The sequence below is a fragment of the Streptopelia decaocto genome (genome assembly GCF_964273445.1).
Source record: "Streptopelia decaocto genome assembly, chromosome: 2".
NCBI lineage: Eukaryota > Metazoa > Chordata > Aves > Columbiformes > Columbidae > Streptopelia > Streptopelia decaocto.
Window position 1 is genome coordinate 120151203 of NC_138655.1, and position 25632 is coordinate 120176834.

The following is a 25632-nucleotide window of genomic DNA, read 5'->3' on the forward strand; positions in this document are numbered from 1 at the left end:
TGTTTCAATGGGCTGAGCAAGATAACTACCACCTGTTTGGATTATTGTTGGTAATATATTGTAAACCCTGAAGGGAAATAAAGTATCACAAATCATTATCCATTTCTGCTCCAAAGTTCCTCTTGAAAGGACGTGGTGTGAGACCTCTCTTGATCTTCAGCGACTATGTCTGGAAATTGGGCAGTTTGGGCATAATTGTGCTGTAAAGCAGCGTAAAGTTGCAAATGTCATAAAGACTCCCCAAAATCTAATGTCTTTTTTTTTCTTTTTTTTTTTTTCCCGAAAAGTGTGTATTGTAATTATTGTCTTCTTATCTCCTTTATTTAATAGTCTTGACTTGCGTAGATATATAACTTGGAGTTGGATAGAGGAAAGGAGAAAAGTAGTGTGAAATCAGGTCATGCAACATCTAAATGTGATGTATGAGTTTTTACTGGAGAGATTTATGAAGCAAACTCTTGAAGACTCATTTTCAACTGTGTACTTCTGTTTAATACAGAAGGCTTGTTACTTTAATATGCTGTGATGTTTTATCTGGCATCACTGCGATATAAATATTAGAAGAGAATGTGTAAATCAGCATCTGATGCTTACCACTCGTGTTCCGAGGATAGGATCAAAATGCTTTATGAACCCACCACTGGATTTTTTTAATTTTGAATTTGTATATTTTCTTGGTTTTAACAGAGGCTTTTGTTCCATTGAGACAGCTCCATTTCTAAACCTACATGTGGAAAAAAAACATACTGAAACTTTTGTCCAGACAGTGATGTCTCTTTTCATTTTAGCATTCAGCCTCTGAGTTGATCCGTGTTGAAGATGAAGTGACAGATACTGAAGATAATGAAGAGGAGGATTTAGGAGTCATGGATGATCAACGCAGTGTAATTCTCCATCTCATCTCTCAGCTCAAACTTGGCATGGACCTTACCAGGGTATGGACACTGTATCTCTTTTATAATTGTTCATTCTTTTTTTCTTCTTCTCATCCTTCTGGGTGTGTGTGTGTGTGTGCGTGTGCACACGTGTGTGATTCCTGTGAGTGTGTTTTGCCCCTGTGGTCAATGAAGTTTGCGTCTTCATAGAGACCTGATTCCAGAGGTGCACTGAGTGTTTGAGGAATCACAATGTCAGTTGTGTGCTCAAGTTACTGCTTTTGTGGATTGGATTCCGGTTAATTACTTGGCAGCTCAAAAAAATGGTAAAGGAATTCAGGTCTTCAAATTGTCACTGTTCTTGTCTGTGCTAAGCAGCTCGCCAGTTTAACCTTCTGTGCATATTTCTGGTCATGGAACCAGTATTGTTATTATCCACACTGATACGATCAGAGAAGTTACGGTGTCTGAGAAATTTCCCTTAAGTCCTTAGAGTTTTAGAAATGAGGTGGATATTCTGGAAGCAGAGAATGCTTTTTATGAATAGTCCTACATTCCAGTGAAACCTTCTTATGGTGGATTTTTGTAAAGATATGGAATACCCTTTCTTTCCACAAAACTTTTCTATTTTTTAAAAAAAAAAGGGCAAATAAAACCTCTATATTCCACTTCCCACAAATGAGAAGAGCACATTCTGACTTACTCCTTCCACAAATAAAAAAAAGTTTGGCATTACCCTTGTGGAAGAAGTAGCCATGCGGGACATTCTTCTCATGAGCATTTTGATATTCAGAAGAGTTCATCTGCATTCCCTTTGATCTTACATACCAATCAGAATCTATTTTTACTGTTACTTTCTTACAAAATAAGGCTTTCTCAATATAGTATTTTCTGCTGCTTCTGGCACAATTCATAGTATTTTAAAATAGTTATCTTTTTAAGACTGAGCAATTCCATGATCTTCTGCTAAGTATAGCTGTTGAATAGCTGCACTGAAATTACTGTTCTAAATAGAACAAACGCTGCATCATTTCATTTGTGAATAATTTATACCTGTCACCACTTAGTATGTCTGGGGGTTATGTACAGTTCATTTTTGGTATTGTTTTTCTTACATTCCTCAACTTTTCAAAGTGCTTTCTTTTTTCTACGTTGGTTTGATATGGGTGTCTGTGCTCATAATGTTTGAACTAGAGTAATTTCCTTATCTATCCTTCTTGTGTCTTCGAAACATTTTGTCTTTGGTAATGAACAAGATTTTTCTTCCCTGATTTTCAGTGTCATCTTTGTGTGACGGCAGAGGAGGCAAAACCCCCAAAGACACACAGTTAATGTAAATAACAGAAATTCATGGAAATAAGAGAAGGCTAGACACTTAGAAGTGGGAAGATAAATATATATGATGACCTGTTTCTTATATAGTGTTCTTAGAGCACAGTTTTTGAGGATAGTGATGAATATTATCAGATCTATAGTGTGGCAAAATATTAGCATGCGTGAATGTGGGTATGTAATACCCACAGTCTGAAAAGGGGGCCGGGCATATGGCAGAATTAGATCTATCTCTAGTCTACGTGACGCATGACTACACATATGATGAGTATTAATGAGACGTGCCACATGTGCGCATCACTTTTCTGACCATTTTGAGGATTAAAAAAAATAAATTACAAGACAGCTGGCTGCTTTTTTTTATTAACTTTGCTTCCTGACATGAGGCCCTTAGGGCCGCAGACGTATGACGATAAAGCTTGGTTTCTTGGCCGCCGCTCTTCTCATTTTTCACTGTTCCTCTGAAAGTTGGATTTCTGATAGCCCTGATGCCAGACGGCTTCTGCTGGAAGTGCCACAGCAGTTTGTACTATCAGAGGGTGTTCTATATGTTTCCATTTTCCTGTTGCCTTCTTCCCTCAGCTTGTTTCTCTGGTTCATTTTGTGCGCTGTGGATTGTAGCACGATACATACATGAACAAACAGCTTCTCTGAGCCCTTGGTGGCTTTTGGTTCTGGATGCGTAATCATTATCTTCATGTACCATATCAGAGGAAACAGCATTTTTTCCTTTTCCTATGGGGTGTTTGCTTACATTAGTGTTGGCCTTGCCTGCATTGACATCCATGTCCCGCAGTGAAAACAACCACATTTAATGTTGTGGTCATGCTTTGCTTTTCAAATGTGTCATGCTGCCATGCCTTTTAATGACGAGTTAAACAGTAAAAATCCGCTGTGAAGGAAAACACTCGCAATGAAGTATTAAATCTGCATGGGGATTTGCTCTTATGGAACAGGCTGGGCGCTGTGGTGGCCAAATGGATTTCAATAGCTGCTAGAGAAAGTTCCCAGCAGCACAACATAGTGCAAAACTGATGCCTTGGACTGGGGAAGGACTTTAAACCTCATTTGAAATTGAAATTACTGGGGGAAAAAAAAAAATTCTAAATTGTTTGTTCTTTGGATATTTTTTTTTTAAAAAAAGAAAAATGGCTCAAAAAATCACCGACAGCCTGATAAATGTGTTGGAAAGTGGTATCTAATGGATTGAAATTAATGCTAACATTTGGTACAGATGGGTGATCGCTCCCCCGCCTTCCCATACCTTCCCCACGCGGTTAATATGTGCTAAAAATAAAGGGCTGCCATTCTGTGTAAAAGGCCTGCCAGTAATTCTGCAAGAATATCAGCGTGTTGTGAATTAACATTGTAATGTGCTCACGATGTCCTAAGTTTTTAATTTGCTTGTCAATATACTTTTATCTTGTAATTTTAAAATACAAGTGGGATGAAAATAGCCTGGTTTTATTCCCACAGTGACACAGATGACACTGGAAAGCTTTTGTACCTCTAAGGGAAGGACATCTCAGCACGGGGTACCTTGGTTAGATTTCATTAAAAAAGTAGGGAATGATGCTGACACCCATATTTTGCCTCACTGTAAATAGTGTGGGGGATAAATATCTCTGTCCCTAAGAATTCATGCTCTTACTTTTCTCATTTGCATTCAGATCTAATGAAGTATAGATGAATTCAAACCTAGGAGGTGATGATAAAGCTTTGACCCAAGGGTCTCTTTTGAACCTCAATGAAAAGGGAAGAATGCCCATTAAACTGCTTCCTTTTCACATGAAGCCTGAGAGGGAATAAGAACAGAGATTATTCTAACATTTTAGACCACAATCAGGAGATGTTTTACTTCAGACTTCAGCGACTTGGTATTTATTGTAGAGAGATTCGTTTGTCCATTTGGTTGTCACACTGGCTTTTTCTCAGGTGAAAAAATGAGGCAGTGTTGACTTTTTATGCAATTACAAAAAATATAAATTGTTGTAGTCCAAAACCAATGTAAAGAATCTAGCTCTTAATGTATTTTTCTGGACAGTCCATTCTGCTTGGCTGAAGAACAGTTGAAAACCTCATGCCTTTGGAAGCCAGAGTACTAGCACAAGTGCATGACAGTCCAATGCTGGCAAGCTTCCAGATTTGTTTATTTCTATTTTGCTTATTTCTGCAGAAATCAAGAAAGGGCCAATTAAAAAAAAAGGACTGGTTTGATATTTTTTAAACTCTGTTAGTGTGTGGTGGTGTTGCATATTGAAACTTTCAGGCAATGAAGTTATTTGGTAAAAGGCAATGTCTTCTAGACATATTTCAGAGTTGTGTAAGCTTAAACACGCAAATATTTTTCTTATGTAGTTCTGCCTCCTTTTAAGGAAACAGTTCAATTATTCTATGTTCTGCAGTGCATCCTTTCCTGCCACGATTAAGGATGTATTTTCCATTTTAGTTGGGCTTTTAAAGCAAGATCATTTGAGCTTGAATTCAAGCTTTATTCAGATTTTTAAATGGTTTTTGAAGCCAAATGATAAGTGTCCAGTTGTTCGTAGCATCTCATTTTGTGGCTATCTTGGCATTGCTGTATTACGCACGTAGGTGCAAAGCACACAGCTGGTACTTGAGTGAGTAGATACAAGGGCTAGATGACGCAGTCAACAGGATGAAACCACAGCAGTCTTAATGTTGTACCATAAAATCTGCATCTTCTTAAGTATGGTCCATACTTTTCTTTCCTTCTCTCTTTTATTTGTGCTAATAAAAGTCTCTGTTTTTAGAAATAGCCACTCTTACTCAAATGAGTTCCTCTGCCCTTTCAAGTCTGCTCAGTGGACTCATGATAGTCACTGCTAGAATTTTGAGACACAAGGGATGGGTTTTTTTTTTCTATGTTTTGCCATCAGTTTTCCCCCTGATATCCTGGTCTTCGAGTGTACAATTTATATTAAAATGAGATCCTGTGTTGAATTGCTGAATCGCATTTTTTGTCAGATTATATTGGGTAATGGATATTTGCTCAGAGTAAGAATGTTGCAAGTAAGATGGAGTTGTTTAAAGAGCTAAAAATACCATAAGAAAATATATTGCCTTCCCGCTTTGCCTTCCAAAGTTTTATATTTAAAAATGGATCTCCTCAGCCCCTCGCTGTCATACCACCATGGCACTGTAGGCTGCCTGTGGCACTCAGTAGGTTGCCAGACAGTGTAAAATTAAAGTCCTGCATATTTTGCTTGATTTAGATCGAAACTTGTATACGTTTTTAGTCTATAAAGGCTGTAAGTGTGTAAATATACAGAATGAGAGAGTGAATGAGCATGTATGTTACCAAACAGAGCAGCAATCTCTTTTTTTGCTGTTTTGGTATGTTGACTTGCTGTGTAGGTATTAAGACTGTGTTTGAGCTGTTGTGAATGTGATTTTTTTTTTTTTTTGTTTACAAGTTTTCTTTGAAAATAACTAAATGATGAATAAAAGTTTGACAGCTTCTGTTTAATTATCTGTGGGAGCCAGAGGGACTAAACCGTGCTTTGGTCCCACTTGGAATAACAAGCTGGGGTGGCAGGGGGGAAAGCAAATGTGTTTCTGTTTGAAGGGTGGCTCCTTGCCTGCTGTAAAAAACCCTGGCTTTTGAAGGGGAGAATTAAAGAGAAAAGTGTAAGAATTGTGTTAATGGAGGACAGCTGTTGGTCTGTATCCGGCAGGATTGAGCCACTTTGATTCTAGACAGATTTCTATGTGCCAGGAATTCTGTGTTGGTCGCACAGGAGGGACCTCTGAGCTCCCCTGGGATGGTCCTGTACAGGGTGTGGAGGGTGAGGGAGAAGGAATGGAGAGGAAAAATCATTTTATATCCCATTGCCCATGTCTGTCTTGCATTGTGCTCTAGGGTGTTTTTTTTAGAAAACTTTTAACTAAATGTTATTCCCAAGTGGGTGGCTTTGGCAACATCTGCGTTGCCAGATGATCCACTTGAGATTGCATCCGAATCCCTGGGGGCCGGCTCCCTCTGGTGCAGGCTGCCTAGTGCTCAGTCCCAGATTTTTTCTAGGCCCCCCGGGACATCTCTACTCCCAGGACATTAATGTAATGATTTGTGCAGTTTTTGTTTGTTTCAGCTTGTCTGAAATCAGGTGAAGGCGTGCAGGGGCCCACCACAGTAGCGTGGTACAATGTCAAACTGAGGAGACATGCTGTGTGCCTGGGGGTGACAGGGTAGCATGGAGGTAGCAAGGGATTTGAGGTGGGAGGTGAGAGGGGGCATGACACACATGATGACAATGTAGGCCAGAGGGAGTCAAACTGAGAACATTTCCTTGCCTGTAGCCTCTTGGGGAAAGGTCCTTGGCATAATTTTACCCATGGAAACACACCCAAGATTTGATTGTGATTTGATCTAGTTGGCTTGGTCTGTTAGAGGCTGGAAAGGACCTAATATGTATGCGGTGGGTGGTCAAGGGCCCAGGAGTGAAATTGGTAGCCCAGATGTTTGACAGAATGGGTAGATGTACCTCTGACATTCTCCGCCAGTTACAGGATGGTGGTATGTATGTTTATATAAAATATTCATCTTCTAGTGATTTGAAAGGGTGTGTCCCTCCCTTTGTGGGAGGGTTATGATCCATTTGGTTTGTTGATGTTTGATGTAAATTAATTTACATCAAAGTATGTTTTTATGTCCTATAAACAAGAAGAACAATGGTTGGTTTGTTTGTTAACCGAGAGGAAAAGGCAGATCTCCACATGAGCAGAACAGACCGTCCCTGTTGCATGAGCCGCTGTTGAGAATCATAATGAAACGGGCAGCAGCCTGTGTGGCTGTCAGTGAGCGAAGGAAAAAGCCCTGGCCTTATTTACACTGCAAAGAAAATGAAATTGCTGTGGCAGGGAGGAGGAAAATAACACTGTCCGGAAACTTGGCAGGGCCAGAATTACAGCTGTCTTAACTGTTCTCTCCCCCTTCCCCCCGCGGTAGTATGATCATGGGGAAATCATATCTGCCTTTGTCTGCTTTGCATACAGGTAGTGCTTCCAACATTTATTTTGGAGAAAAGATCCCTGCTGGAGATGTATGCAAATTTCATGGCCCATCCAGACCTGTTTTTGTCAATTGCAGCTGGAGCCACTCCCGAGGACAGAATTATCTGCTTTGTGGAGTATTATCTAACAGCTTTTCATGAAGGCCGAAAGGGAGCGGTTGCCAAGAAGCCCTATAACCCTATAATTGGTGAAACGTTTCATTGCTCGTGGGATGTGCCTAAAGATAAAGTGAAAGCGTTCAGAACTAATGGTGCCTCCGCCATTTCTAAGGACTCGAGCAAGGAGTGTGGCCAGGACCAGTCCACGTGCTACAAGCTGAGGTTTGTAGCTGAACAAGTGTCACATCATCCACCGGTATCCTGCTTTTACTGTGAGTGCAAAGAGAAGAAAATGTGTGTGAACGCTCATGTATGGACCAAAAGCAAGTTTATGGGCATGTCGATAGGTGTTTCAATGGTAGGTGAAGGTAAGAAATGTGCTTTTATTTTGTTTTTTTGAGCTAATGTTATGGGTGTCAACACTACAGAATTCCAGCTATTTTTTTGCATGCTCTGCCTCTGACCTCTCATTTGAACCTTGTGGCTATTTGTTTTTGTGAAGTTTAGAATTAAAACTTCATATAACATTTCTCTGCCCGGACAGAATGAAACACGCTTCACTTATATAAACGTGTACTTTTATTTATGCGAGGCTGTTAATTATATCTGAAGTACAGACATATATTGAATTGCAGTAGCAAATGGCTGCTCATAGCATATTCTGTAAGAACATTTTTATTTGTCTTGCTCACTTTTAAAGTAATACGCGATTCGGTGTGGGACAGTTCCACAACTGGAGCAAAGCAATAGAAAAAAACGCATTTTTACTAAAGCCTAACATTCTTTTTTCATAGTTTCTGCAAAGAATCACGGTTTCTCTAGTGTTTACAAAGTTAGTGTGTTATCTCAAGCTTAATAGCAAGTTGTAGTCAAGGTGGAAATTGTGATTTGCTATATCATACATATATGGTCTGCTTTGTGATAAGTCATTGCTCAACATGAATTCAGAAATACAAGGAATGATAACAAATTTCAAATGGATTATCCCAACTGATAAACACACCTGTACCAGTGTTGTTACTGATTGCTAATGTACTGATTTAAAGTTTCTAAGCAATTTAGAGTGAGTCCCCTTTGCCATTTGAGGGTAATTTCCTGTGTATGGTTTTTGTCTTAACTGGTTTTTAGACTGTAGTCTCAGAAGCACCAGGACAACTTGGAGTAAATGTTGCTTTTTGTCATCATTATGTTAAGTACTATGATATTAAAGGTAGTAAAAAAGTAGAGTAGGAAATGTAGTGATTTGGTTTTGCTTATTAATAACAACAAAACAATTATGGTGATAACATACAGATATGTTCTGCTATTTCTGCTACCTAGAGCTAAAGAAAAACTCGAGCAGTAGAAAGGGCTACAGGAGCTTCTTTCCTGACAGCAATTTATTCCTTCCAATTTATACCTTCCTTACTGGTGGATTTGATATTGTTGTGATAGTTGAAGTCTGTAACAGCACTGGTCTTTCCTTCTTCCTATGGTTTAGTTATTTTGCTTTTAATGTGGAGTTGAGGGAAGTTGAGAAAGGAGCATCAGAAGGGAAGTTTGTCCTTCTGTCTGTCTCCTGACTGTACTCCTGCCAGCCTGAGTCATGGGTTTCACTTGCTGCATTTTTTTCTGGTACATCTAAGTTTCTAGTACTGTTTTTTCTCAGTGAAGGGAGCTCTTTAATGGAAATAAAATTAAACACAAAGTCACTATGATTATGTAGGAGTAGGGAAATTTCTTGCTGCTAGCGCACACAGTTCCCTGGGATTGGGGGTGTCTACTGTGGCAATTATTCAAGACTTCAAAGTCCTGATGTGTCCCAGTTTTGAGAGAGAAGGTTCTAGGAATTAACCACTTCCCTACCCCAAGGGTTGTCTAATTTGTATTGGTGAGAATTAAGTTTTCCCCTACCCCTCCCTTGTGTTTTTTCATCATCCTGTAGATATCCCAGTAGTGGATACAGGCTTTGAGGAACATCAGTGGTGAACTCTTACTGCAAGGTTTGCTGCTGTCTTTGTGATGGCCATTTGGGAAAGAAGTTTGGGTTTACTGATTTATGGTTATAATTCATGTTTTTTGCCCATGCAAGCAGTGCAGAAGCACGCAGCTTCATGGTGACAGCATTTCTGGGAAGTGACAGAGAAACTCCAGCGCAGCCCAAGCATTTCTGTTGTGTGTTGGGGACTGGCAATAGGCTGCAAGAAGTTGCACCACTGAAGCTTCTTTGTCATCTGGAGACAGCCAGCCTAAACCTGACAGCCTCAGCTTAAAATGTTTGCTTTGCAAAGCTCCTCCTTCACTCAAAACTACACTTTCTTCCAATCTTGAAAATTCGTTTTAGTCCCAGGGAAGTCCTCCTAGTTACATTGGTGTGTAGATTTGTCAAGCTGTGCAAAAATCAGAATCTGGCGCATACGTTTCTTCCTCGTGTGCTGCATAAGTATAAATTCTGTATTAGATTGAGGTCAGCGTCAGTACTGGGTAATAGATTGCTGAACCAAGAAAAAGTAACCCCTGGAATTACAATATGGAAAAGCTATGTCTGTATTTACACATCTTGTAATGCAGAGCCAAATAATTTTTTAATGTGAAATATCATTTGGAGAATTTTCTTCATGTTTAAAGACATTTTAGGCACTGCAGTGTTTCAACAGGGGTGAGTTAGTCTAGCAAAGGGCAGCTTAAGGGAAGACCTGCTGCTAGCCAGAAAGAATATGAAGAGGTAGTTAAGATAGTTAGAAACTGAAATTAGCTACTCGGAGAAGCTTTCTGACAACAAGGTTGGCTGGAAGGGTTTTAGAGTCTTATTATTATTGTTAAAACCAGATAAAGCAAGCTCCTCGGCAGTGAGTGAAGTGCGGCTGATCCTGCTTTTTGATAAGAGACAAACTGACATCTCACAAATCATAGAAATCCCTGTGGGGTGGGTTGGTTGGTTTGTTGTATTTGTTTTGGGTTTTTTTCAGCTGTGCATTGGATAACCTAATTAATCAGGTTTTATTGTGGATTTTTTTTCTTGTTGCATCCTCTTATTTGTCTTTCTATTATGAGCATTCAGCTTTTTTTTTCCTGGCTATTGCTCAAGTTTACTTATGTACACGTGGGTGCCTTTGGCTTTTTAATCAGGAAGGATTTTAGATTCTGCATGGTGCTACTTGAAAAGCAGTTTCCTTGATATCTCTAATATACCTGCGTCCATTCTGAGACTTCATTAAAATTATTCTGGTATTACAGTAGTTTCATTAAACTTTGCATCCATTCAGTACTATTTGCTTTATGTAGGAAAAAAAGTGCTTTCCCAACAGTGTTGGGAGAGCCGCAGTGAATGTTTCGGATGATTCAGTGGCATGGAGTGACCATCTTGTTTGATTTCAGATATTTATCAGAACAATTTTGTTTGACCTGTAACGTAGTTATAACCTTAGTGTTGAATACAAACAACTGTGATTTGTTTTGAAACTTTGCTCTGTACTGAATTGTTTTGTGTGTGGCCTTCAAACATGTTGATGAAGCTTTCTACTGCAGCTGGCTATTTACAGAAATAAAGTAGTACTGAATTTTTGGACCTACATTGTGTAAGGAATATGCTGGCAACGTTTCTGTGGTGCTTTTGAAGTGTAGTTTTCTAACTTGTCACAATGTCCTTATATGTTTGGAGCATGTTGCTTTTTATGCTTTGTTGTTAGAAGCAGCAGTAGAGGTGCTGAAACGGTGTCATGGAAGTATTATACAAAGGCTTCCCTGAGAATTTAAAGAATTAGGGGATTTGAGGACACTATGATCCTGTCATACAAAGGGTACAGCTCAGTATCTTGATTTTACAATTTTTACTGTATGTTGCACCTCAAAGTGACTAAGATTTTTTTTTCTATCTGTGATTTTCATTTGTTGATTCAAAGTAAGCATCACTTGCAGAGATGCAGAACAAGTAGGAAGGCACTGCTGGAAATCTATGCACGAAGCTGTTTTATATGCTGGCCCTTCATCTGTGGTTATGAGGGGTCTAAATCTGGCTTGCTAATGAAATGTCTCATTTTTTTCTTCACTATAGAACAAAACCCCATTCTTCTGAGTAGCCAGAGTTGAGTTTCCTCATGAGAAAGCTAGCCTGAATAGAAGAGAGGGTATTTTGCATAAAACAATTCATGTTGCGTTTGCAGTCCCTAATTCTGGTTAATGTTAATTATGGGCTATTGAGAGAGTGAGGGCGAAGAAGAGGGTGTAATGAATAAAAGCATATAAAATTTAAATTAGCGAGGGATGCGAGAGTCAATGTAAATATTTAATGTCTTTTACATTGTCCAAAGAATCTTCAAACAGATCCTGGTTGTAGGGTAAGGATGCTTTAGTGGAACAGGCTGTGGTTAGCAAACCTCAGTGTGCGCTGCGCCTGTTCCTTTCCTGCTCTTGGGTTTTGTTCCAAAGCAGCAAAATTCAACGAAACAGTGTCACCTTTGATTCACAGGTTAATTTTGCTGAGAGCATAAAATACGCTTAAGTGGATTGCTTGGTATTATCAAGTGGCTAGTTATGTCTTGTGTTTTGACTCCTGCTGTTTTAAATGTTTTAAAAACTAGTGAGGTATAGGCTTCCAAAAATTAGTTTTTAAATTGAAGTCAAGCTTGGGAAGATTTGATAGATGGTGCAGCGGTTGAGTGCACTTTCCAGGGGAAATCTAAATGAAAGCAATGAATTTTTTCTCTTGTGTTTTTTGCTGGTTTGTGTATGTGTTTACAGATGTACAGGTCTGTCATTTCTGTTCCTGCGGCATTAGCGACTTTTTAATTTACCAGTCCCAAAGACCGATGGTTTTGTGCAACTGGAGTTACCAAAGTATTTCCCTGGTGCTAATTTTTGTATTAACATATTTTTCACCCAGTGGTTTCAGAACAGTTTCCGTATGGCATGGCACTCGTTACTTAATTTACCAAATGGCTACAGTCTTTAGAAAATGAGCAGCGCAGCTTGCTGGAACATTTATAAGATGAGACGCCATCTAGAATATTGTGTCTAGTTCTGGGCCCCTCAGTTCCAGAAGGACAGGGAACTGCTGGAGAGGGTCCAGCGTAGGGCAACAAAGATGATGGAGTGGAGCATCTCCCTTATGAGGAAAGGCTGAGGGAGCTGGGGCTCTTTAGCTTGGAGGAGAGGAGACTGAGGGGTGACCTCATTAATGTTTATAAATATATAAAGGGTGAGTGCCATGAGGATGGAGCCAGGCTCTTCTTGGTGGCAAACAATGATAGGACAAGGGGTAATGGGATCAAGCTGGAACACAAAAGGTTCCACTTAAATTTGAGAAGAAACTTCTTCTCAGTGAGGGTGACAGAGCACTGGAACAGGCTGCCCAGGGAGGTTGTGGAGTCTCCTACTCTGGAGACATTCAAAACCCGCCTGGACATGTTCCTGTGTGACCTCACCTAGGCGTTCCTGCTCCCGTGGTGGGATTGGACTAGATGATCTTTTGAGGTCCCTTCCAATGCCAAACATACTGTGATACTGTGAAGAACCTGGTTCTGGCATCTCATGTTTTTCCATGCTAATCTGCCCGGCTGGTGATGCTCTTACACCTGTGTGGACTTCAGCCTGTACATAACTTACTCCTGTTTGTGTCGTGGTACGAATAATGCAGACAGAATGAAGAGCCTGTTAAATTAGGAAACTGCCCGAGGCCGTTTGTGTCCCACGTACCATTAGTTGTTCAGATTGATCTCCATACAATCAGTGGGAAGCATTAAATTTCACATGCCTCTTCTGCAGCTTATTGATCCAGAGCCTTCTCTGGGTATTTTGTCAATATGTGTTACTGGAAAATCAATTCTCAAAGCTGCAGCATCAGTGAGAGATGTGTAGTAGTCAAACGGGGAAAATTATATGCTGCGAACATCTCTTCCTTTAGCGCAGGTTGAGGAGTTGTGGAGAGGAACATGCCTCCGAATACATTGTTTTAGTGAAAAGTAGGAGTAAATCATGCTGAGGACATTTCAAGGGGGAATTTCAAAATTCTGCACTTGTTTGTAAAACATTCACCCTTCTCTAAGGGATTTTTTCTAATAATGAGATAGATTACTGAATCTGCTATTCCTCCCAGAGCACTTACCTGGTGTATTCTTCATGCATAATAGCTGCCTATAAATACTTAAGATTTTTTTTTAAAGGAGTCTGCAGTTTCTGAAAGAATTCTTTGATGTGAGAGGACAGAACATTACTGAAAATGGGGAAATCTCCCACAACTCCTCATGTGTATTTATTTAGAGCTGTTTTTCAGCTAAAAAGGAATAATTCCTTGCATTTGGGGAGCAAGGGAAGAAAAGTAGCTTGTGTATTTTCCAGCGGGCTTTTTTTAAAGATCAGTCACAATGTAATGATACTTATAAGCAGATGTTAAGAGTACATAACACTTGGGGGAAAACAGAACAGAACAAAACAAAACCCCCACAAAACCAGAAACAACACAAATCAAAACTGTTAGATTGTTGTTTTTCTGCCTTTAATTTCTCAAGACTTACACCTGGCAAGGTAGGGCATGAATTCACATTGTGGGAGCAGTTACAGATGTTGACTCTTAGCATCGTTTTGGCTTCTTCTTCCCAAAGAGAGGACAGGTCTGAGTTCAGACACAGTGGTGCAGCTGTGGTCCTCGTGGTGCTTCAGTGAAGTGAGGTTTTGCACGTTGGCTCTGTAAATGACAGAGTCCAGCAACTAAGTCGCATTAATCCTAAAAGTAGGATCAAGTCGTGGATATTTTAAATCTTCACTTTCTTCTTCTATAGATTGTCATTATTGAACTGGAGTAATATTTCAAGTGAGACAGCACTTCATTAAAAAATTATTTATTCAGGTGTTTAAGGAATTAAAAAACATATGCTACCAAATGCTAAAAATACTGCCAAGAGAGCTGTGTGTTCAGTTTTTAATATCTAACTTGGTGCGGTGGTTAAATATTTACATTGTAGGTCACCGCTGGTATTTGCCATTCACTTCTCAGTGTGCTTGGCAGCGCTCGGTCGAGCTCTGTGTCCCTCCCACTCAAGCAGGGAGGGAAAAAGCTACCCATCCCACCAGAGACGTGAAAGCCAACCTGTGCTAACCCAGAAGGAAATTGTGATTATTACGACAGTTTCCTCTCACCTGGGGACACACGGGGATGATTAGAGGAGGGTGACTGGCCCAGGGAAGTAGGAGGCTCTGGAGAAGCTCAGGTGAACGTGTGGTTCATAAATACAGCCAGGTTCTGTGTCAGCAGTGAGCACCACACCTGCCCTCCATGCTGCTGTTAGACCTTTTGTCTTTGAGAATAAACCCAAACACAAAAAACTCACAACAACCTCCCCGCCTCAGCTGTCGTGTTGGAAGCTGATGCTCTTTTGGCTGTGTGAGGATCGTGTTTGTGCTTAGACCATTGAGACTTGGGAAACGTGACTTCGTGGGTGGCACCACAGGCTGTGTGTCTGTCACCTGTGGCTGGAATGAAGAAGGTGGAGAATAAATGGGAAGAGGAGGAGAACAGAAAGCTTGGCAGACTCGGGTCTAAAACCTGTTGTAGTTGTCTGTGTGGAAAATGCCCAACTGCAGGCTGTCAGGTCTCCTTTCTGCCTTTGATCAGATTGGTCTTTATTAATTTAATGTTATTATAGCATCCATGTAGCGAGTTTGATAAGCAGAGTCATCTTCTTGAGGAAAAGTTCTCCCTGGCTGCATGTCCTGGGTGAACTGGGTACCGGAACCTGCCTGCAGCGTGTTTTACCTGCAGGTGCGGAGCTGAGAAGTTTGAGGCAAAACGTGTGTGTTCATTCAGCTGTGTCCCGGCTGTTTCCTGCTGGCCGGGGCTCAGCACATCACACAAGGAGCTTGTGACTTGCCGAGGCAAAATGATTGAAGGTCCTTTTAAGACACCGGTTTTCTGCATTTGTGCTTTTGCAGCCTCCAGGTTGTGTGTGTCGTGCTTGCCAGAGTAGAAGCTCCGGCTGTGTCACCGCTGGCAGGCTGAGGTTGCAGAAGCCCTGACAACAACTGCATAAAACTGCTCTGGCTTGCCAAAGATGTTTTCCCACGAACAGTTTCAGGAGGCAGAAGCGACAAGTTGTGGAGTTTCCTGTGCCTGCGTTTAGTTCTGTCGGTTGAAGCCAATATTTAAGATGATGATTCTGTTAGAGCTTTGTGCTTTTACATTCTGAATGTTGTCGAGGTTTGTGTTTTCATACAGTGTGAAGGACATATTTTAATATTGACAGTAGTAGTGCTTTGTTCCTGTTTAGTGTTTTTTCATTATTACACGTCAGATCACTTCGCAAAGTTGATGTTGTTATTCCCTTAAACAGATAGACAGACTAATCAATACCACTACCAATGTGTTCTTCCCAAACCTACACCAGGGTGAAGGCAAATTGTCTCAAGCTCACCTTGTTTCTAAACAGATACTATTACTATATCAAGATAATTTTCTTGATTTTTTTTTTTATTTAAAGACTTATGGGTTCTCAGTTCTTCCTGTGATGCATTTTTTTCAATCCCTGTTGTGAAAAATTATTTTCAAATGTGATTTTTGCCTTTAGGCTGTTATTAAATGTGACACAAAAGAGTGTAAAGCTGTAATCAAAAATATACTACAGATATTTGGCATGATCTGATTCTGTGTGCAAGGTTTAAGGTGCTCTTAACCTTGTCTTATGTCCTGTTCTTCATCATCCTGAAGGCCAGACTATGGTGGGGATAGAGCTGTGTCCTTAACCCCAGGGGAAGCCAAGATCTGATCATACATGCAGCTTTCTTTGCTGTTCCAAATAATCTTGAAAAATTACTGCTGCTGCATGTTGTTGTTTTCAGTTACAACCCCATAATGTTGAGCGTGGATGAACCTTTTCAGAATTAAATAGAATTGCCAGGAATTTTCTCTTTATGGTAGAGCCATTGGTCTTGGGGGCAGAAGAACAGTGGCTGTGATACCCCCCCTGTTGAGTACACAAGACTTTTGCAAAGGCTGTGTGGGAAACCAGGTGTTTGGAATCGAAGGAGCAAACTTCTAGGAAATTTCTAGATGGCTTCCTTAAGCCCTTTTCCTGGTTGCACCCAGGCAGACTGAGAGAGACCCTTTTGCACCCACCAACAAATGCATCGGTAACAAGTTAGTGGAGAGAACCTGGTCGTGTCTGATAGAGTGGACAACTGGAGAGTCCTTTGGCCATGCCCGTGTTTTTTCTGGAAGGAGATTATGATGTGACACTGATTGAGCTTCAGAATATTCACTATGGCTTCTGCAAGCAAATGTTATTGTTTTTCCAGCTTTAACAGCTTATTGTTTGTAAATAACACAAAATAAGCCATCCAGTCAGATTTTCTGATAAGCCATTTAGCACCATGAAGGACCCCAGGAGACACATAGGCATTGTGTGCTTGCTTTGAAGAAATTTGTTCCAGAGGGCAGACATTTTTTTTTTATTTTTGGCAGACAAAACTCTCCATCAAGGCAAATCGCACGTCGTGCTCTATGTGGAAATACATTTTGTGAACAGTAGTTGGTCGGTGACTGTCAGGTCTTACCAGTGAACATCTATCATGTCTCTTTCAACCTTCTTCCCATGTAGGTGTTCTTTACTTGATGGAACATGAAGAAGAGTATGTTTTCACCCTGCCTAGTGCCTACGCTCGCTCGATACTCACCATCCCATGGGTGGAACTTGGAGGGAAAGTCAACATCAGTTGTGCCAGAACAGGCTATTCTGCTACGGTCACGTTCCACACCAAGCCGTTCTATGGAGGGAAGGTCCACAGGTACGGGAATTGCTGCCTTATTCTTGTTTACCTGCTACTGGATTTCAGTGGAAAGACTCTCAGGCATTTGTTTGGTTCTTCTGTTCTAGTATTTTATAGACAGATACCTGAATTTCTTTTCCTATTAGTGTTTGAGATGACTTACAGCTTTAGGGAACAGTTTATTGTAGTTATATTGTTATCTATTGCTATTTTGTTTAACTGAATTGGTTATGCTCCTCTAATTTAACTAAAGTGAATGTACTTTGACAGGCTTTGTTGCTTGTAAAAATGACTCTAAGTGTAGGATCAGAAAATTGTATGTAGAAATGGCAATGTTTTTGCTACACCAGCTGCTGCTTCTGTGTGAGTCTTGTAGGTGAATGAACTGGTGTTGCAGGTGGAGCTCCTGGAAGGGGAGAGAAGCGAGAGTGTCGCTGCCCACAGCCACAGCTCCCTGCTGGGGCCTCCCAGTTCTGCACTGAGGTTCCAGATGATGAATTGTTATTTACGTGTCTTGGTTCCGCATTATTAAGGGTGTGAAGAGGCACCATGCAAGATAACTTCTCCTCCTTCCCTGCTCAAGCTGATGACCCAGTTTTTAACATATGCAGACCCCGTCCTTGTTCTGCTGTGGACTGTGGCCGTGTCCATGACAAATGGTCTTGCCTGTTGGCGCGTTGTGCTTTTGCGTAGTTCCCTCTCTCTTGTTTCACTTGGTCTGGTTATTCTGCCATACGTGGGTCAACCATTTCGATGTTGTGTTCGGGCAGATTTCAACAGGGGTTTTCTTGAAAGCTGTAGATTAATAATTTGTGCCATAAGGGTGAGTGAAAATTGGGGAAGGTTGCGCTGCGTTAGTTTGAACATTTAAAAACTTGAGTTTACGGATTACTTGACATGGCTACATATTCATACACACACACACAAAACCTCTCCCTGTATTTGGTTTTACCTTCTCATACTTGGTTTTGCAGTCCTACCTATCTATTCTGCTCACTCTCAGACTAGTTCTTGGCCCACAGAGGTGGCTTTAATCATTGCCTCTCAGCAGCAGAGAAGTAAACTTGTATTGCTAAAGAAGAAAACTATGTCAAGGACTTCGGGTACTTTTATTATCTGACAGCATCATGTCCAGGTGTTAAAATAACGTCTGTACTGAAAATGTCACATGAACGTCAGGGGTTGTTTTTCAGGCTGATGAGGTGAATAGTTGTGGGTTAGAGCTGAGTATCAGAGTTTTAAATTGAGTTAGTGCCGTGCTTTGGGACAATGTTGTCCAAAGCTATTGCTGTGTTAACAGAGCTTTCTTGGGTTGAGTCTTTCTTTTTGGAGACAACATCACTACTTTGTTTGAAAAATTACTTTGTAGATGTAGAAAGGTGCTTGTAGCCTTAGCTGTGGTAGTGCTTTCACATGCTGATAATCAGTGGTACCAGTTATTCCTGTGGTCTTTTGTCCTTCCCTCTTGAATTAGGGTTACAGCCGAAGTGAAACACAATCCCACTAACACCATCGTATGCAAGGCCCAGGGAGAATGGAACGGGACGCTGGAATTTACTTACAGCAACGGAGAAACCAAAGTGATTGACACTAACAAACTGCCTGTTATCAGGAAAAAAATCAGGCCAACAGCGCAACAAGGCCCCATGGAATCGAGGTAAGGGCAGAGTTCTCCTTCCCAGCCCTGGGTGGGAACAGAACGGGGAAGCAAAGTGCAGTTATAAATGGTGTGGTTCGAAAAAACCTCGCTTCCTACAGCACATTCATCTAGGCACAAATAGCTGAACCTGTGTATTGGTTCTTTGGTACATAAATTACGTTATAGTGGCGTATACATCTATTTTGTAGAGGGGGAAAACGCTTGTATGTGTTTGAATGAGCATTTAGAAGATGATAACGTGGTGTTTTCACCTGCTTTTCTGAATGATTGTAACATGGTAGCCAAATTAGTCAGTTTGTTGCAAGTAATGTTGCATCGTACAATTTACACTGGAATTTCATGGTTTATATAATTTATAATATATATTAAAAAAAAAGTAAAACACGCTGCAATGCGGGATATAAATACACATGCACATGGTTTTAAGGCTCTCAGCACCCACATCATATGCCTAACTCTGTGTGCATTAGAAAAAACCTTGTTCTGTTATTCACTGTCAATAACTGTTGACACTTATCTTCAGAAAAATCAATATTTTTATTGAATTTAGGAATGATTTCAAACCATGAGTTAAGGTGCATTTTGTTATCTGTAAATATGTTTATCGTACAAAGGTGTGTCTTGAGTCATTGTGCAGGGTTAGATGTAATTTTCCTGCTTTCTAGACATGCTCACAAGCTCATTTTTCCCTGTAGTTCAGGAACAGAAAAGTTGGAGTAAATAAGGAAACCAGTAGCTCTGCAGTGCGTTTGTTGTATTTTTTGGACACTGGTAAGCAGGTGACAACCACCCAGTGTTTCTGCAGGATATGCAGTTTATCAGATTGTGAACAGAAACTCATTTAAACACCCCTGGAAAGATATGAAAGCTGCAGTCACTTTCTTCTTTCTCTTGGGGCAAAGTTTCTGCTGGGCTAATACAGTGTGAGAAGATATTGCGTCTGAATGCTGTCAGTCAGGTGAAAAAGAAATTTGGTTGGGTACTGATAATGTCTGGTGACTCGGAATAGAGAGCACAGAGCTAGAAGGGCTCCCTAGGATCAGTGTGTCAACTCCTCTGATAGTAACCTGGTGGCAACATTCAGTGCCCCAATTTAATGTTCTTTTGGCTTTTGTCTGACATTCTCTGGTAATCCAAAACTCTAACTGGAAATACATGCAGAATAAATGCCCGTCATTTGGGCGTGGATCATCAATGAAGAATGTGAATAGGAAATGATTAAAAGAAAAAATCCACCTGCTTTGAGAAAAAAGCTCAGGAGGCGGAGAGTCTGGAACACCAACAAAAGGTTTAACTTGTATGAGAAAACATGAGGAGTTGAGCAGATCTGAATGTCTGGTCTGCAAACGGGATGAACATCCATCCCAGGGAAGCGGTGGCTCACAAGTTGTGCCACTTGCGAAAGCGGCGCGGGGAACACGGTGTCCGTCTGTCCCTTGGGGCGTCCTCACTGGTGCTTGCGCTCCTTCTCTGTCCCGCAGGCGGCTCTGGCAACACGTCACCAGTTCTCTGAAGGAAGGGAATATCGACGCAGCCACGGAGCACAAGCACCGCCTCGAAGAGAGGCAGCGAACAGAGGAGAGGCAACGTGCGGCTGTCAGCACGCCGTGGCAACCAAAGTATTTTGCCAAAGAGGTGCGTTCATTCCAGACCCAATAGCGTCCTCCTGCCTGTCTGTGGTTTTTACCATGGGCTAGTGTTGTTATATACATTTTTATTATTTTATTTTATTTTATTTTATTTTATTTTATTTTATTTTATTTTATTTTATTTTATTTTATTTTATTTTATTTTATTTTATTTTATTTTATTTTATTTTATTTTATTTTATTTTATTTTATTTTATTTTATTTTATTATTTTTGCAAGAGTTTGGCTCTTAGAGAAGAGCAATGGATTGTTCCGTGTCCATCTTGTAAACTTGTTCACTCCCTTTCAGTTAAATTTATTTTAACCCGAATTTTTAGTGCCTAAAGTTACACACCTAAAATTATGCTTTTTACCTTAGAACCCACACCTTAATTTACAAATGCTGTGTACTCACATCCCCTACTAACCTTGATCTGAAGTGAACGTGATTTAGGGGTGTTTGTCCAATGTAAGTAAGCACGAGCGTCTTAAACACAGTCTTGGGTTTCATCTGCTTGAAATAGATTTTACTGAGTTTGTCTTTGCCCTTTCTTAGAGGAAAGGGGGAAGGGAAATACAACTGACTGAGGGGATTATTGTGCGGCTGTGTTGTAAGTGAGCCTGTATGTGCAGCTATTTAAACCAGCAGTTCATCTGTTGCATCTTCCCATTGCTTCTCTTCCCTCTTGTAGTTTTTTCCCTCCCACACAGAATTTTCAGATGACAGGGATGGTTCTTGTGTTGGTTGGTATTATTTAGCTTTTCCATGGACATAGGCAGATCCAGTATGTATCAATCTTGTTTGTAAACTTTCCCTAATTTTCTTGCAGGGCGATGGTTGGCTATATTTGAATCCTCTCTGGAAGACCCATTGACGTGATAGAGCAGTTGCCGCCTAACTTTACCTTAAAGGCATTAAAATGTTACAGTATATAACTTCAAGATGTCATCAAATAGGTCCCGTTATCAGAAGGTACACACGAGAAGATATATACTGCGAATGATGCATCTCAAAGTTAACCACAAGCTCAAGTTTATTCAGGAGCCATTTTGTGTGTATGGATACACAAACACACGCGCACACGTCCCTATAGACACACATATATACACGCAGTGTGTATGTGTTTGTGTGTGTATTATTTACACGACATGTAAACAAGTATAAACACAGTGATTTAAAGACCTTTTCCTCTTAGTGTCAGGGCACAGAACTCCAGCTGGACTCGGCCGGGGTTCCCTGAGTCGTGTGCTTGCAGGATCAGGCCCTACGCTAATATTTAAGAAAATACTTTTTTATTAGTACTGGTTAAGGTTTTTCTATTTTTCACTTTTGCCAAAAATGTTTTGCACTTAAAACGTGACGTGTCACTCAACGGCAGTCGTTCTGTCTCAACAGTCATTGAGTAACTCACTTGGACGTACGAATGCTAACGCTGGCAGCTCGTCGGGATGCTGATTTACGAGCAGGTTTCCTGTCACTTAAGGGTGTGAATTTTCTGCCATCTTACAAGCATTAGCAATACCTTCTCAAGAACGTTGTTCGCACCAACCCGTTGTGTCCTCCCTGTTTTGTTTGTTCGTAGTTGCAGCTGTTGAATAGACCACCAGGCCGCTCTGGTGGTTTTAGACATTGCTGTGTATTGTTCTCTGGCTCCCGTTAGGCTCTGGGAAATTAGACAGAGCTTGTCTGGTCGGAGCCCTTAATTCTGTATTAAAGCTCCAAGCAGACACCTGGTTTGATTTCTTCTGCGTTTGACCCAGTTGATTGCTTCTGGATTAAATATTTGGTTGAATAGAGATGATGCAACCAGCCTTCTCAGAGGAATGGTTTTCTGATGTAAAAGTACCAACTTAGGAAATTACTACACCGTGACACCAACTTTATTAATGAAACAAACAAAATGGGCTACAATTTGTTTTGTAAAGTTTAAAAAACAAGTAATCCTGTAACTTGGTCTTGCTTTGTAAGGCAACCACTGTGACACTAAGGAAGCAGATTCTAAAAGTGTGTGAAGGCTTCGTTCTTCGTTGCTTTTTAGTTTGTATTTGTTGGAAGTAAAGATGGTTTTGAGAGAAGTGACAACAAAAGGCAAAGTTAAACACAATGAGTTCTGCTCAGCGCTGCTTTTTACAGTGCCCCCTAAAGAAACCACTGTCTTTGTAACACACAGTAGCATGGATGCCGACCTTTCCATAGTACCGATTGATTTTGTGCCTTTGGTCTGCTTTCTTCATACAATAGATTATGCTTTATAGGTATCGCACAGATATATTTAGGTCAAAACACTGCTTATATCTGTTCTTGCGCGTCCTGCATTTTATAATGATTTTTTTGGTAGATGTTAAAATCTCTTGAGCAATTTGAAAGGCTGGACAGAGGTGTGTACACAAGGAAACATGCCATTAGTTGTTCATTTGGACATAATATTTAATAGGTCTTCACATCTGAACTTTAGCTCCCTATTTAATTGAAGGTGTGGCTCCTTTTTCCTCCTAAATGCTATTTTGTCAGCTTGTATGTACTTTTTTGCACATCAGAAATATTCAAGTTATAAATGATTTAAATCCTATTTTTTAAAAACGTAGACTGTATGAGCTTGGTTTTGTAACTGACACTTTTTTTTTAAAACCAAAAATTCTTATTTTTAGGAATAGTTGCTGTTTTTCTGTGTCAATACCGAAGTGATGCTGTCATAGTCATCACAGAACTACTACCAAGTGTCATCAGGAAAACTTGTATCACCTGCTGGAATTAACTCTTAACTCTTGCTCTAAGAGGTTAGTCTGATAAGTAACTAGAAATACTCATGTGGTTTGTAACGCTGTCACAAAGAACAAGTGAAAATGCAGAATTAAACCCGTGGAACATCCTCCCAGAACTTTGACTTTCCCACACCAAAGAACAAGCCACACACTCACTAACAACAGCCATTGAAACCTCTCTGTGTCAGGCCCCAGCTCTGCCAGCCCTGGCGGTGTGACTGTCCAGGCTCCAGACATGCTGTAGCCGTTCTTTTAAGGACAAATTGGAATAATTTTATGCTTGTAATTTATGGAAGAATTTTTCTGTCTGCATGGTTGGTTGTTTCTGCATGCTGAGAACATTCCACCTGTGCCCTGACGTTTTGTTTTGTTCTGTTTTGTCACCTCGTGCCCTTGCCACCATTTCTTTCCAAAAGTAACCTGGGAGAGGCCAACACAGAAAGAGCCTTTTCTGAAAACAGCCCATCGGTGAGAGATTCCAGAACAAGATTCACAAGTGTCATTTTATTTTTCTGATAGTTATGTGTTCAATACATTTTACAGGACTAAAGTAAATATTGATAAGCCTTATTCTGTAGGTTGTTCCAATAGCTGTCTTGGACTTGCAAGTGAATCTTTTCAAGTAGCCAGTGTACACTCTGAATTGTAATGTAAAAACCTCCATGTACCTTTTTATTTTCTTGTGCACACCTGTAGAAAGCCTATGCAACCTTTTTCTTTCTTAAATTAGAAATGTTCAGAAAAACTTTTTACCTTTCTCATTTAAAAGATGCTCTGGCAGTCTCTTCTGATTTGCCTTCCTTTCATAATTTGTGAATTTCAAATGACAATGCTCATGAATAAAAGATTTGTTTCATTTAGTAGTGGGATGCCCTTTCTCTTGCCACTGAAGCCTTCGTTTACTGGTGCCAGTTACTGGGATGCCCTGGAGCAGTGTCCGACACTCAGGGCACCTGTGGGCTCTTTGCGTGGTTCTGACACCAGTGACTCCTCAGCTGGGTCCTTGTGTGCTGCGGGGTTTTTCTGCCCTGTTTGTACAGCCAGATACGCTGTAGGTAAGTTTTTGTTCAAATTGGACAGCAGGATACAGGGAAAACAGGCCTAGGGCAGCATCGTGACTTTAGGAGAGGCTGGGGGACTTATGCCTTATTCGCACAGATAAAAGGAAATATGTTGAGGTGTTCTCTTGTTCCTGAAAATCCTATTTCATTTAAACTTTGTCATTAACAGATACTCTTGATTAGAGACCTCTTAAAATACAACTGAATTATTGCAGCATTGGACACTCGCAGGGGGACCAAAAAATATGCTTATGAGAGACTTTGTGGATGCGGGTCCGCATTTTTCAAGTCGTGGATAATGAAGTCCTGGTTTGTTTTAAACATTCATCCAGTGTTGAAAACGATCCTGCAAGAACACTTTGTTTTTATGCGAAACAGAAAACTGCACTGGCTGTAAACAGGACGGGAATCGCTGCCTGGTCGTGGTGTTCCCTGCCTCTCGCTGCATTGCTTCAAGGCCACATCTTGGAGCAGTTTATACATTTGGTTTAAAGATGTTATTGACAGTTTTAGTCACAGCCAGAGGGAATTTATTTATTTTCAGTTTTTACTTGTAGTGGGTTTGGTATGTACAGAGGGATGAGTCAAAGCGTTTAACTGTTTTTTTTTCAAGAGTAAATCTATCAAGATATTTAACTAATAACTTTTCTCCCCCTCTGATGTGGAATTACTTTCAGAAGTCAAATTATTTCTCTGGGATTACCCGTAGCACTGTCTGCCCTCACTGCTTTCAGCACTAATGCTCGAGCGCCACAGGACTGCAGCAGCACCCGCTTCGGGACACTTGTAGTTTTAGTTGCTCTGCAACCGAAGACCAACACCCGGCTTAAGCGGTTTCTTTCTCTTTCAAGATTTTACTGTTTTGTGGCCATTATGCTTCAAAATCTACCACCCCTGACCTAGCAGAAAAACAAAAGGATGGCTGTAGCTGAGGAGATAAACGAGTCTGGAAGGTGGGTTTGCTAAGGATGCAGGAGCTTTTCTTTGCTGCTACAAGTGTGGGCCAGTTCTCAGAGAGAAGAGGTAGAAGGTAGTTCAGTTGAGTAGCTCCAGGTGGAGAACCAGGTAACCTTCATGGAGGAAAGTGAGAGAACCAGTTCTTTGTAACTTCTCTAAGTGGTTGCCTTAATATCTATCTCCAACTTTTCATTTAAATGCAGAACATTAGGAGAAGGCCTGAAGTCAGATTTAAAAAAGCTCAGGTAAGTGGTAGGTGCCTGTAGTTAATTTTTCTTTCATGTAGTAGTTCTAAAGCTGTAAAAGCTGACAGGATTCATTTATTTCTGCTCTGTTGAAAAGAACAGCATCAGCCAAGATGGAAAACACTCTGACAACTGGAAAGATGGGAGGGCAACCTTTTATTTATTTTTTTTAAAGAAGGCCGCTAAAGCCAAACTGACCAGCAGCATCTGTTCTGCCACCTTTCAGATGTTCTTTCAAATGTTA

At 40.6% G+C, this 25632-nt stretch overlaps 1 protein-coding gene across 4 annotated transcripts in view; it reads left to right on the plus strand.

The window, feature by feature from the left end:
* The window catches only part of OSBPL10 (oxysterol binding protein like 10), a 117682-nt gene extending 93694 nt beyond the window's left edge, over positions 1 to 23988 (plus strand). For 3 of the 4 annotated variants that reach the window (XM_082046609.1, XM_082046611.1, XM_082046610.1), the window contains 6 exons: positions 789 to 935; positions 7224 to 7707; positions 16906 to 17092; positions 18549 to 18731; positions 20216 to 20369; positions 21193 to 23988. In XM_082046609.1, coding sequence (XP_081902735.1) covers positions 789 to 935; positions 7224 to 7707; positions 16906 to 17092; positions 18549 to 18731; positions 20216 to 20369; positions 21193 to 21237 — 1200 coding nt within the window. In that variant the 3' untranslated portion in view covers positions 21238 to 23988. The remainder of the gene's footprint in view (positions 1 to 788; positions 936 to 7223; positions 7708 to 16905; positions 17093 to 18548; positions 18732 to 20215; positions 20370 to 21192) is intronic. The other variant, XR_014183436.1, reaches the window with a different exon arrangement.
* Positions 23989 to 25632: the final 1644 nt, after the last annotated feature.